The sequence below is a fragment of the Synchiropus splendidus genome, chromosome 2, assembly GCF_027744825.2.
Source record: "Synchiropus splendidus isolate RoL2022-P1 chromosome 2, RoL_Sspl_1.0, whole genome shotgun sequence".
NCBI lineage: Eukaryota > Metazoa > Chordata > Actinopteri > Syngnathiformes > Callionymidae > Synchiropus > Synchiropus splendidus.
The window spans coordinates 10,328,396-10,342,915 of record NC_071335.1 but is presented as its reverse complement, the minus strand read 5'-3'; the positions used below and the strand labels follow the sequence as shown (position 1 = coordinate 10,342,915).

Here is a 14,520-nt window from a genome sequence, read left to right as displayed (position 1 = left end):
TTTACATGGCGGGAGTCAGACACAACAGCATCGTCACACTTTGACTCTGTCAATCTACGGCTCTGCAACACGTAGAACGATAAGGATCGAAGCGGACATTTCTCTGTGTGATTTTGTTCTGTACCTTATTTTAATTGTTCCCACCCATCGACCGCCATCCACTTATCCAAATCTCTCCTGAGGCTCCATTAAAGTCCATACACGCTGTAGGCGTCCCATGGAAAACAGTGACATTTTTCTGTCACTTCAACTTCACTCGGTTGGACCGGCACCGAACCAATGGGAATAGACTCCTCTTGGAGCAGAGGATCAGCGGGATAGTTCCTCTGAGATAACCCGACTATGTTTTGCTGGACGGTGTTTAGATTGATAGACAGCGAGGAGAGTATTTTAAAGCTCCCAAAGGTTAATTTGTAAATAGATCCATATTGCCATCTTAACAGTGGTTTGGGTATTATTTGCTGTGCTTTTAATGTCTAAAAGAAAGTGTAGCAATAAACCGATTATTACTGTCACTGCATAGATAGACATGTTGTGTCATGATGATTTCAAATATATTCTTGTTCATAGAGGCCTGAGGCCTCGAGAAATTGCCCGAAATTGCATCGCATGCAAAAGAAAGAAAGAAAACATGTGTGAAAAGCAAACAGCCGTTGCATATAAATGGGTTTTTGTTTCTTTCTGCACTATGTAAACATTTTAATGTAAACAACACTTCTGTTTTCCGGATAACCATGCGTACTCAAGCTTTTATTTTGAAGCCAGGGTCACAACTTCCTGGTTATTATCTTCCGGTGGACTTTGGCACGAGTCGTGTTTCTACGATTCACAACTATGAATCTCGAGGCGACGCGCCTAACTAAAGTCACCATGAACACGCCTCTTTTCCAGCGCTGCCTGTCTCAGTACAGCCGCAGATGAGTGCGCGACTCGCAGTTCGGGATGCCCCGGAGAAAGAAGTTGGGCCAGAGCCCAGCAAGAGCCCCCAGTGGTGGACCAGACCTCAGCAACAACACTGGCTTCCGACAACCTCTTGACAGCACAATGGCGACCAACTCGGTTCCCAGTGTGTCAGTCCAGGAGCAAGTTGTACAGAACATGCAAGAGATGTTTGCTAACGTGGACCCAGATGTCATATACATTGTGTTGTCGGAGTGTGACTTTAAAGGTAAGGGACGACTTCAAGTTCAACCTGCTGCCTCAGAGTTTGTTTACTGCACGTATGCTAACTAACTACCGCGCTCATTTCACGGGTCTTCTAACTTTCCCTGTAACGATGTGTATAGCTAGCAATAGTGGTTGTAATACTACTACTATTTACTACACCCTTCTTAAGCACTCTTGGCTCCTACAAGTAATGTTTAACTAAATGTTATTGAAAGCATAGTTGTACACGCGTTGGATTGTAGTTCTAGTGGAATTAATCGTATTTATGAGCCGACTTTACCCTGTAAACCTGTAGTATTAACGTTGGAAGCTAAGGGGTATGTTTCATCTACACTTTAAAATGTTTTTCCCCTGTCCCAGAAGTGCACTCCCTTAATCATTCTCCCTTTGACCTGTTACACACTTAGCTGCAGGTGCTGTATATAGCATTTTTTGAATGCTCAGCTGTGTATTTAACCCTCCTGATCACGTGTATTGTATGCATTTTTTGAGTATTTGAATTCATTGCAATGTTGATTTGTCTGACAGTTGAATCAGAGTCCTCAGACATACTGAGGATGTTGGAACAGCTCCAGTTGGCCTATTAATGTATTAGCAAATATTTAGCCTGTCATTTCATGTTTTTTGTCCATGTACTGTCTGATATTTTTACAGTTGAAAACGCAATGGACTCCCTCTTGGAGTTGTCTGTGACGGTCGAGCCTCCACCCTCAGGTTCTCCACCAGTTTCTGGATTTGAACATACAGCTGCAGTCCTGCTGAATACTCAACAACCCTCTCAATCTGAGCTGCCTCTTGGTCCATCAGAGCCGTGCTCCTCCTCCACCAAACCTGATCTTCTGACAGAAGAGCTCGACCTACTTGTCGATGAGGAGTTGAATTTACTAACTGCACAGCAGGAGTTAATGCAAGATGTACACACGATTGAGCCTCCGTCTGTTGATCCAGCCGCCTCCTCAGTCCACACTCCAGATGGCTTACAGCATGATCGGTCGATCCGAATCGGTCATCCGAGTGCATCCTCTGTTCAACAAGACCTGCAGCAGAAATTGTCCTGGGAACCCGAAAGACCAGGGTGTCAGGACTCCATAATAAATGATCAACATCTCGTGACAGAGGTCCCTGTAGAGAAAGGTTCTTTGGAATTTCCGGCTTTAGGACGGACTTCTGCTTTCCAAGTATATAAAAAGCAAGATTCCTCTCACAGTGCTCCTAATACTACTGCAACAGGACAGCCTGAACATAATCTAGGACGAGCAGGGTCACAGCTTTATCCAACAGCACAGTGGAACCTTGATTCACCCGTCTTTACTCCTAAATATGCTTCCCACCAACAACCTTTCTTCATGACCCCCGTCGTTGCCCCCAACTCTCCTTCGTGGGTAAATTGTGCTCCTGCCAATCCAGCACCTAGAGCTTCTATTCCAAAGTCATGGGCCCTCCCTGCACCTCCACCTGAGGTTGCAGGCTCCAGGAGGCTTCGATTGGAAGGGAAGGTCCTGGTTTTGCTACGTGGTGCTCCAGGATCTGGAAAATCAACTTTGGCCAGGTCTGTAAGCAAAGCGAGTTCTTCACTCCTAGCCACAGTTTCGCTTTCTTGTAACTCTGTAATTTTACTTTCATTTTTTGGTACCTGAAAGTTGAGAGATTTTCTACTCTTCCATTTATAGTGTGACTATTTCCATACCAACTTAAAGCAATTGTATTTCTGCAGAGCCTTGAGGGAGCATAATCCGGGTGCTGTCATTCTCAGCACCGATGACTTTTTCCTTCACAATGGACACTATCAGTTCAACCCAAATGTCCTTGGGGAGGCACATGAGTGGAACCATGGGAGAGGTAAGCAGACATGCATGCATTATTTGCAGCAACGTTGTCAGTTATAACAACTTTTTTTTTCTATTCTTTCCATACAGCAAAAGAGGCGTTTAGAAGGGGTGCTCACCCCATTATTATTGACAACACTAATATGCAGGGGTGGGAGATGAAGCCGTATGTTGCCCAGGTCAGTCAATCAAATAGAATGTTGCATATGTGTATATAGATATAGATCCTGTACATCCTGCTGTGTGTTTTCAAACACAGTTGAAACTGTTATATAACAAAGTCCTGCGCATACAACACATGGTTGTTTTTTCTGCTCCAGGCACTGATTCACAATTACAAAGTACTTTTCCGAGAGCCAGATACTTGGTGGAAGAACAAGCCCAGAGAGCTCGAGAGGTAGAGCCATGGCAGAATATCCACACCTGTTCTGTCAGGTCACAATAAAAGAATACATGTCTTTCAGGCGCTCCAGACATAACGTACCAGTGGAAAGAATTCGAAGGATGCTTGATAATTATGAGCGTTTTGTTACAGTCCATTCCATTATGGGGTCAGCAGCACCGGAGAGGAAACAGTGTCTCCCTGTGGAAAACACAGGCACAAAGTGAGTATTGATGAAAAATACAACTGTGAAGTACATGCGCTGTGTTATCATACAAATGACATTTGATGTGTTGTTGCCAGGCCACTCACTTCTAATAACACTGCTCCTGACATTGTTGGAGACTCTGAACAGACAAAAGGCAGCAAGAATTCCAACCTTCATCTATCACTTCCCAACATGTCCTCTGATGGCCATTCAGCCGAGGAGGACAAAGTGGATGATGGCATCCACAAATCCATGGAGAAAATTGATTCACTTCAAACCAATGAGTTAGGTGACCGGACAGAATCCTTAGATCAAGACTCAGTGGACTCTGAGGCAAGTGTACTTCCAGTTCAATTGGGTGCTAACCAGCAGATACCAGATTGTGTGGTGGAGTCCGTGATGAGTGACGGTCACCATGGAAATGAAATTCCAGTTGCATTTTGTGATTCAATAAAACAAAGGGAGCGACGAGAAAGACCAAGCAGGAAGTCAGAGTTTGAAAAAAAGGATCAAAGTCATCTTCTCAAAGACATGAGCCAATCAGAAGTCACTGACGGAGAAGCGCGGGAGGATGGGAAGACAGAAGAACAGGAAGAACAGGAAACAACCAGAGATTTGAATTTCGAAGGAGACTGGCCCACCGAAAAGACCCTCGAGCAGCGCGCAGTGAGGAAAAGAGAGAGACAGAGAGAAGATGTAAAGCAAGACGATGGCCAGAACAGAGATGTGGACACGTTAAAAGTACACTCTGGGCCTGATTTCGCTGAGTTCCGGAAGCTTCTTGATCTCATTCAGACTGGGGAAGTCCAGGATGACACTAGATCACCGTCCTGCTCATCTCCATCTGCAGAGGTCAGCTTTGAGGAAGATCCCCATTGCACAAATCCTCCTGGAAGTGGAGTGGAATCAGGCTGCCTGGTAGACATTGAAGCTAATACTGTGGATGTAAATATAGATGAAGACAAACTTGAAATTTCAACGGAGGATGTAACTAATTATTCACATGTTCTGAAGTTAGATTCAACCAGCGCGGTTCCTCTGTCAGAGTGCTCTGAAGTGAGTACAGGGCTTGAAGAAGAGGCAGAAACTCACAGTATAGTTAGTGGTGAAGGTGAAGGAGAGTCTGGAATAGCTGGCCAGATTCTTACCAGTATGAGTAATGGCAAAGAAAACATGAATAGTACGACCAGGAATGATTCTAGCCTCTCAGGTCAGGCATGTGAAAGCTCCCATGAAACCGGTGTAGGTGGAATGTTGCCAAAGCAACGTCACAGATCAGGAAAGCAATGTAAATTAGCCCTGACTTTCCCACAAAATTTCCCGGACCCCTCCCTGGAGCCGCTTCAGCATCCAAACGCTGAGGGGAGGCCAGTTTGGCAGGACAGTCCAACCGACGACCCTAATGCTGACTCTAATTCCGACGAAGTCCCTGATGAACAGCTGCGCTGTCCTTGGGTAGACGGAGGACGGGTCACTCAGACTGAACCTCAAGACTTCGCCCTCCTGTGGCGTCTCAATCGTCCGGACAGCTCAGACAAGCTGGACGATGTCATATCCAGCCTCTCTAATGGTTTTAAAGTTATCGAAGGCAATTCTTCGCAATTCGTGCCCAAGACTTCTAGTGTTCACTCCTCGGCCCACGTCCAGGTCCCTTACCACGTGGTTCATGAGAAGGGTACGCAAGTGGAGGAGAGTGATTTTGGTTCGTTTCAGGATAGGCTTGATAGTCTCCGTATTCTCAGTCGCCATTTTAAGTTAGTCACTTTTGATACGTTAGAAGACCTGTATGATAAATGCCATCAAGACCTCGAGTGGACCACCAATCTCTTGTTGGACTCAGGGGAGAAGTTTTTCAAGGAAGAGGAGCATGTGGAGGTTGGCAGGGACACCAATGATCCGAGGTCTATGTTTAAACCTGAAGAAGCTGATGTACGAGAGGATTGTGTGACTGAAGATGTGATGAGTGCAGAGTCGGCTAAGGAAGTCACCATCGAATCACCAAGTGTGGACACAACAGAAGTCTGTGAGTCAAAGGATGTTGGCCTAATTTGTTCTGGAGCGGAGCAGCTTCAGCTCAGCGAAGGTCTGGATGTGCAGTCGTGCTCTCACACAAAGCTATCTCAAGAAAAACCTGGCCAGGTGGACAAATCAGAGAGCCTTGATGTCCTCCAGAGACATGAATATCAGTTTGATGATGAAGCCTGGATTGGAACATCAGGCCATGGGACAGATATGGATATCCAGAGTATGGATGAGATCCACAGACTTCTACAAGCCGAGTTGGATGAGATTGAAACATCTGAGAAGCAGAAGAATGACACACACCACAAAGAGGAGAGAAGAAGTGGACATATGGAGATACGTAGTGTGGAGATGAAGCTACCGACCGAGGTGGCTCTGCAGCTTACTGAATTATTCGGACCTGTGGGTGTAGACCCAGGTATGTGTGGTACAACTAGGTTGTCAGTAGCAGATGACTGTGGTTAACTTATATCTCATGCCTTCAGATACATGTTCGTCTGATGAGTACACTGTGCAGTTGGACTTGAACCTGGCCAAACTTCTACACCAGAAGTGGAAGGATACAATTCAGGTGAGTGAGCTGTTAGAAAGATACGCCCACCTGTGCTCCCCAGAGTCGCTGACCACAGATAGGTAATGAGATGAACGAAACTCAAAGTGGCTCAGTAAAGAGTGATTATTGTTATTGTATTGACAGGAAAGACAGAGGCAAGCTGCTCTTTCTTTTCACTTGCTCCAAGAAAGTAAGTATGCAACGCCACATTTTACTCACTTTGAAGTTTCTGCTGCCTCATGTTCTTCTTTGCTTAAAATATGTGAACTGGTATCCTATTTTCTAGATTTGTCACACGACGTGAAGCCCAACACAGATGGCTGGTGTGTTCCGCGTCAGCCTGTATCTCTACGAGATATTATCAAGGAGGAGCAGGCCTTGCAGAGGAATGTTGAGAAGGTGAAGATCTTGTTATGGCGTGAGCCATCCAAAATTAAGAGCCAACTTATCATGCACTCGTGTAGCGCTGGCATAGTGACCATGGTTAACACAACAAGAGGGCAGAATGATGAGGGTCAGAAGTAGAGATGCATTGATCCTGATCCCGCGATTGGTTATCGAACCACACAAAGTGGGATTGGGCACTGGAGGAAAAATGCCAATCCAGAAATCCGAAACTGGCATTTAAACTCCATTTTTAGTCCTCACATTGATATCACACATCACTCATTCCTAGTGATTGGTCAATGAGCCATCATAAAGTGTGAAGACTCAATGACACACTGTGTTGCTGCTACACCTACTGGACATTAAAAATCCCTGCAACCTACTTAACAGAATGAGTTGACAGTGATTTGTATACAAGTCTTTTAATTCATATTGTATTATTCCATATCTTTAAATACCGTATTTTCCGGACTACAGAGCGCACCGGAATATTAGCCGCGCCCACCAAATCTAAGAAGGAAAATGGATCTTTTTCATACATAAGCCGCACCGGTCTATAAGCCACGGGTGCACTGTTGCTGTCTGCGTGAGGATCACTTCTAGCGATCCTCTAGTACTAGTTTTGAAAAAAATGTCATGCTCAGACCGGCGAGTGACCCCTGGTTCCTGCAGTTTCACTTTCATGAGCACCAGAAAACTCTCTCTCAAGTGCTGGTGTTTTAAATATCGTATTGAATTTGTGGCGTTGACGCCTTTTAACGTGCATGTGCTGCAGGATGCAAACTTGACATGACAGACTGAAAAAAAGCTTCCGCATTAGACACGCCGTTGCCAAGCGAGTGGCGAGTCGGCAGGGAGGAGCGGACGCATCACAAACCGCGGGCGGTGCCTCATCACAATGGCTGCTGTCACATGTGATCGGATTTTGTGACCGGCAATGACAGGCAGTGGTCGGCATTCACAGATCACAACAAGTTCAGAGTTTCGTAATCGGTGGCCGATTGATTGGAATATCCCTTGTAAAAATCCATATATTAGCCGCATTGTTTTATAAGCCGCAGGGTACAGCGATAAAAAAGTTGTGGCTTATAGTCCGGAAAATACGGTAATGTGAACATGTATTATAATGTGAAAAACAATTTGCATGAGGATGGTTGTAGACTTATAGACTTTTTGTTTTTTCATACATATACACATACATGCACACACACACACACACACACATATATATATATATAATTTTTTTTTTTTGCAATGTTTAAAAAATTTGTAAATTAAGTCTATTTTCTTGCAAATCTAATAAAGAGTTACCTTGAAATTAATTGGAATTAGAATGGAACAAGACAAAACTGGCTAAAACAAGGAGATTGAAATAAATGCATTATTCTCCGATAGGAGATCAAAATGCTCCCACAGACAACTTGCGGTTCCCCTGGAGATGCTCCATAAGACATTCACAAGGAACCGTGAGATTAGATTGTTTCAGCAGTTGCATCCTGTTGATAGATGGGCTTCCTCAAACAGTTTGGCGTTTTTGCTGAGTTGACACAGTCACATGATTTTCTTAAAGCGGTATGTGGGGTGTTGAGCGATCAATTTTGAGTATCAAAAAACACAAGAGAGAAGTTAAGAATATCATTATGTGAAATGCTCAACTAACAAGCTTAGATCACGTCCAACTCAGATCCTTGGATCAACTCCCTTCTGTAGTTGCAGTCGAGAGTCTGAACATTTTCCTCTTAGTGTGGTAATTGTGTTTCAGTCTCCTTTTGGTGATGAGCTGTGCATGCTCCGCAGTGGTGCAGTGTACGTTGTGAGATATAGCATATAGCCTCGTATTTTTGTCGTCTCAGGTCCAGCATTGTTGTGCCTTCTCTTGTTTCCCTCACATGATAGAGGTACTTAGAACTCAATTTTTGTCAGTTTTCATTGAAGTGGTTTGTCACTGACCCCAGAATGAGATCTTTTTGGAAATGAGGTCACCCAACGTGATTTTACAGTTCTCTGACCTCACAATTCTCCATTCCAGAGCAGGCAGGATCGCGCTGACATCGACAAACGTGACGGTGCCACGCTGCTGAAAGAAGACCAGCTGTTTGCCAAATTCCCCACCATCGATAGGCACTTCCTCCAGGACATCTTCAGAGACCACAAGTAAGAATTAGTGACTCATCACCTTGTACAAAGACAAATTGCAGTTCTATCTCACTGACACATTTTTGACTCAGTGCAGTTTGCCATGTCATGATGCAATAAGATATAAATAAGTGTCTGTGCAGCTGTGACTTGTTTTCACTGCAAATTCAGACTTTAAAAAGATCTCTATTTAGCACCAGGGAAAACATCAGTAGCAGAAAGCTCTCTGCTTGGCTGACTGTGTTACACCTGTTTCATAGAGAAAATAACAAAAACATGGCACTGTAATTTGGTCTACTGTCTTGATGCATTTTTGTGAAGTCAGTATTGAAAATCCAGGCTAATAGTGTGTGTGTGTGTGTGTGTGTGTGTGTGTGTGTGTGCGTGCGTGCGTGCGTGCGCAGTTACTCTTTGGCTCAAACGGAGATATTTCTTCACTCCTTACTGGATGACGCTCCAGCAAAGACTGTCGTCGCTCCAGTCACACCCCGCTCTGATCACCAGCGGGCCACCAGCAAAGAGAGAGAGAAGGTCTCAAACAGGAACCTTGTTTTCAGTGGAAAAGTAGCTGGCATCTCAACAACTGGTGTAGTTATACAATTAAACTTCCATGCATCCTGTTAATTCAGATTGCGCTCGAGTCCAAAGTGATGGAATACCAGGACACGGAGGAGCCACAGTATGAGGACTTCAGGGCCGAGGCCAGGCTCCAGAGGAGACGACAGCTTGAGAACTTTTCTAAAGCTGCAGAGGCTTTCAAGCAAGGACGCAGAGAGGTGGCATCATTTTATGCACAACAGGTGAGAAGGTGGAAGATGTTTGGCAGACGTTCAGCTGCGAGTCTGCTACACTGATAATCCGGCTGGTCATTTAGTTATCTATTCATCATCTGACACAATTATTGTTTCAAGATAATGCAATAATGAAAACACAACTCGTATTACCCCATTAGAAAAAGAAGCCTCCCTGCTCGTGTTTTTCAGGGACACCTTCATGGACAAAGCATGCGTGAAGCTAACCACCGTGCAGCCATTCAAATCTTTGAGAAGGTCAACTCCACGCTGCTTCCCCAAAATATCCTGGACCTGCACGGGCTTCATGTGGAAGAAGCCCTTGAGTACCTGGCGAAGGTTCTACAGGACAAAACCAAAGGTACGGGGCAGTTTGACCTGTGACCTCAAACATGTCACGACGTCAAACTTGTTTGTTTATCAGAGTTTGTTCATCTTTGATGTGTTGGGTGTTTTAGAAAGTAATATAAATTAAACAATAGCTCTGCAACCCTCGACACTATGAACAGAATAATAATGTCTTCTTACTCTTGGCTTATATATTCTGGCCCACTCGAGAGCGCGGGTGACGATCTGTTTGATGTTTGTTCTTCCTTTTCATCTCCACCCCTGCGTTTGACATAAAAATGTCTCTCTGGTTGGTGTAGAATATGAGCAGGGTCTGTGCCGACCTCAGCTCTCAGTCATCACAGGAAAAGGGAACCACAGCCAGGGAGGCGTGGCCCGCATCCGTCCTGCTGTTATAGACTACCTCAACAACAGACACTACAGGTGAAGGCAGAAACACACACACACACACACTCGTATGCGCCTTGCTCATAGTCACCCACATGCTTCTCTCATCCCTTCGCTGTCAGGTTTACAGAGCCGAACCGAGGCCTGGTGCTGGTCTCTTTGAAGTGAACTCAGCATGCTTCATGGAGACTTTCTAACAACTCACATGAGGATGGTGTCATTTGAGTGAATGTTAATGGAAGCCACAATGCATCAACATTTGGAATTTTCTTCTTTTTTTAAAGTTTGCCTTTATGGCTTTTTAGAAAATATAAGAATTATTGCAACGTTACCATTGAAAATGTATATCCAAGGTAATCCAGGTGCTTTTGGCATTACATTTTTAAACAATTTCTAAAAATCCTGTTGCATATTTTCTCTTAAATATATTTTGTAAGTCATGAAATGATTGTTGTTTGTGAACCCGCAGATTTGTATTTTCTGACAACCGATATTGTTTGTAATTTTTAACTCCATCTGTGAAGAATTCACTTGGACATTCTTAATGAAGAGTTTTTTTATGTGTGTATATTTTTGGCAACAGAAAAAAAACAGATGTTTTTATTTTCATATTTGCAAAGGACTAGAATAAAATTTATTTTAAAGACTCAGATTTTTCAGTATTTGACCTACTGGAACGACACTCAGTATTTAGGCAATTACTTAACACATTTTTGTGCTCTCCATTCACTGTTCATTGTTTAACATTTCCTCAGTTTTTGTAAATACTGTTGACTTCATCAAGGACTTGTCCTTCGATCTCCTGCCACATCTGTCCATTGTGTAAACTAGACCCACTGATACCAAACTCCTCCACCAGGGGAAGGAGTTCATCTTCAACCAAGGTGGGACATACCTCTCTAGAAAAACAAAGCCCATGTGTGATGGACATCTTTCATTGCGAAGCTCTGTAGTTGCTATTAGAAACCTTCAATTCGTCTCAAACAATTTTATGATTTTCATATAGAATTATTGCAACTGTTTTATGCTCTGCTTAGAAAGTATTTCATGGTAATAGGTTGCTGTCTATCGATAGTCAAATGCCTTTTTTATGAACATGAACTTAAGTCTTGATTGATCATTGTAGTTTGTTTCCAACTACTGTACAGTGTTCACTTTAGAAAGATCTAGATAACAACTGTCACCAGCTGCAGCATGGGAGGAACCTTCAGTGAGGGGTCCCTCCTCTGCGTTTGTATTTCTCACTCTTCTCACTTCCCGACTCTCAACCTTGAGTAGCAGCTGCTGAAACATCAGGCTCTTCAGATGAGTTAGGTGCGATGGTAAAGAGCATGACCTTGGGGCGACGCTGGGCCTGCGATATCATGTGGCGCTCACATTCCAGATAAAAGGTGATGATCTCAAACTTATCCACTGTTTTTTGTGTTTAGATAGACATTTCAGTCTTCTTTTACATGATAGCTGACCTCGACTTTCAATCATTGCTAACATTGTTAGCATTGTTGTTGATTCAGCGTTTACATTTCTCATTACGAGCACTCGGGTGAATTTCTTTCTCAAACAGTTGAATGTAAATGTTCAACAATGAAGAACTACTGTAAATACCCTTTTACCCACCTTCTTTTTTCCCCTTAAATAGCCCTTTCAGGAATATTTGCCGGCGTGGGATGAGTCAACTCCGAGAGAAGAATCTTGTGAACCAACTGGGATTCTGATTTAAATAGGTCATTGGTTGGATTCCACATGACTTTCTACGTTTCCCCAACTGACTGCTGCCATTTTGGATCACAACCTGGAAAGCCTTCTCTTCTAAACCCAGCTGATTCTCAGAAAGAAACATGGCCGATTCGACGGATTTGGCGGTGAAATGCGTTCTAGTCGGAGACAGCGCGGTCGGAAAGACAGCTCTGCTCGTGCGCTTCACCTCTGAAACTTTTCCAGAAACCTACAAGCCAACGGTCTTTGACAACACTGGGGTGGAGGTGTACATGGACGGGGTTCTGGTCAGTCTGGGACTGTGGGACACAGCTGGTCACGACAGCTTCCGGCCCATTCGACCCAGATCCTACCAGCAGGCTGACGTCGTGCTCATCTGCTACTCTGTTGTCAACCAAAACTCCTTTGCTAACATCCTGAACAAGTGGATTCCAGAAGTCCGACAGCACCTTCCAAAGGTGCCCGTGCTGATTGTGGCCACGCAGACTGACCTGAGGGAGTCGCCGGCACACCGCGGCCAATGCATCTCACCTGCTGAAGGTAGACACGTGGCTCAGGAGGTGCGTGCCAAGGGCTACCTGGAATGTTCTTCACTTGGCAACCGTGGAGTGCAACAAGTGTTTGAGCACGCAGTGCGGTCGGCAGTACGCCAGACCCGGAAGCAGGCCCGGCGACGTATGTTCAGTTTAAACCAGTGCAAAGTGTTCTGATGCTTTGCGATGGACTGACGGAGCGGGGAACTTGTTGTTCGTCCAGAACTATTCATGCAACAATTCAACCTCAAATGGGGATACAATCCATTTATGACCATCAAGTTCTTAGACTTGAAAGAAAGATTGAGAATTATTTTTGGCATAAATCGTTTTTTGCAATTCACATTCGTCATGATGGCTCAGTTTAGGTCTTCGCCAGGAAACTCGAGTCATACATTCATGGGCAGCAAATTAACAGATCGAGTTAAATTCAGAGAGGACTTCTTAAAAAGAATCTATTTGAAAATGGATACCTCACATGTGGCTAAAATAGTAATAACTGTTGTTTTTTTGTGAATTACTGCTTGAGGTTTATAAAGATTTCTTTTCTTTACTATTTTTTTCTTTTTGTTTTATGTTCATCTGATCCGCTGCGCATTATCTTTGAATTATGTCATGTCCTCTTCGGAAATCCTTGATGAATATTTCACTTATTCAGAAATGTTATTTATTCTGTGTAACTATCAAAGGCATCCTCTTTCCAATTTTGAAAACAGTGAGATATTGTGAACATTCAGTCAAAATGTGTTTTTATGGATATATATGGATGTTATCTATGAGATTCATAAAATATTTTTCTTTAGAAGTCATTCCTTTGTGGATCATGGATTATTTTTGAGGTCTTCAGTGAAGTCTGCAATGATGCACATTTTTGACAATTAATTTACTGTTTGTATTAAATTAGATAGCATAACTGTTGAACATTACTGATGATTATTTTATCATTTATACACCCTGCATTCATTCCTGTGAAAGCAAAAAAAAACCCTACGTTGTGACAGGAAATGATAAAGCTTGTTGAGTCACTTTCTAAACTGAAGCCGGCTTCATTTAAAGATGAGCTTGTTTAGCATCTCAGTCACAACTCACGCAGTTGTGAGCCAGGATGATGCCAGGCTGAGCTGTACGTATAATGCACCATGTTGCGTTCACTGCACGAGCAACTGCAAGAGTTTGGTCTGTTTTGAAAGAAAGATTGAATGAGACAGGTTTGCTTCTTGAAACAATGTCATCCTTGGTTTCGAAAATCACAACATTTACACTGTCGTCCAGCTTTATAGTAGAGATACAAAAAAGACTCATGTCCATGAACTAGTTGGTTGGTGTTTATGGGTTTCTTCTGGGTTTATTTATTAATGTTGTCTTCAAACTGTGCTTTATGAACAAGAGGAAGTGAGGTGTTGTTTAACCCCCACCGCAGCTCTCCCTGTTAACTTGTGGTCTTTGTTTCTGCTCAGTGTGATAGTCATAGTGACGTTCTAATACTCCGAGCCACGTCTAAATACACAAAGCATTGATTTCAAACATTGTACAGTGTCAATACATTCTGACATTGTACACTTTAAAAGCCTACATGTATTCTGTTCTATTAGAAAATGCAAAAACGTCTTAAGAATGTGAGCGAATAAATTGAGATGTAACTGAAGAAGGAGTGATGGGGAAATATACAAAAAGGTGAAAAAATATTTTTGGTTCTTGCTCGGCGATGTTGTAGGTTTTGTTTTTTTCCTCCTCACTTCATGACTTCAATGTTGGAATTTTAGAGCCGTAAAGGTTTGTTAGTTTTCTTCACTTGTACATGGGCATTTCACAACACAAAGATAATTTAGATTCCATCAAACAGCGGCCTCAACTCATTATGATTTAACCAGCTGTTTTAACCTCCATTATTATTGTCTTTCATTTAATTTTCATGGGGTGGGATTCAACTGAAAAAAATCTGATTAATTGGAGATTTTGGGATGAATTCATCTCAATTAATCACAGTTTAATGGTATAAGAATATTTGCCACATGAAGCCACATTTTTCACTTGGAATGAATTTGGTATATTACTGAATTAAAT

General features: G+C 43.1%; 1 protein-coding gene across 5 annotated transcripts; it reads left to right on the top strand.

Annotated features, from left to right (window-relative positions):
* Window positions 1–805: 805 nt before the first annotated feature.
* On the top strand, window positions 806–13,524 carry LOC128753483 (rho-related GTP-binding protein RhoH-like). 5 transcript variants are annotated; one of them, XM_053855225.1, is made up of 17 exons: window positions 806–1,168; window positions 1,822–2,716; window positions 2,882–3,006; window positions 3,084–3,172; window positions 3,314–3,390; window positions 3,458–3,598; window positions 3,679–6,023; window positions 6,091–6,176; window positions 6,303–6,348; window positions 6,445–6,557; window positions 8,575–8,699; window positions 9,086–9,245; window positions 9,311–9,481; window positions 9,665–9,833; window positions 10,120–10,243; window positions 10,330–11,598; window positions 11,847–12,030. In XM_053855225.1, the coding sequence occupies exons 1-16, from the start codon at window positions 943–945 to the stop codon at window positions 10,373–10,375; spliced, it is 4,938 nt and encodes a 1,645-aa protein (XP_053711200.1). In that variant the 5' UTR covers window positions 806–942; the 3' UTR covers window positions 10,376–11,598; window positions 11,847–12,030. The 5 variants fall into 5 exon arrangements, with proteins under 5 accessions (XP_053711200.1, XP_053711198.1, XP_053711199.1 ...); XM_053855223.1 differs by having other exon boundaries at window positions 6,303–6,557; window positions 10,330–11,091; window positions 11,486–11,598; XM_053855224.1 differs by having other exon boundaries at window positions 6,303–6,557; window positions 9,086–9,212.
* The last annotated feature ends 996 nt before the right edge of the window (window positions 13,525–14,520 follow it).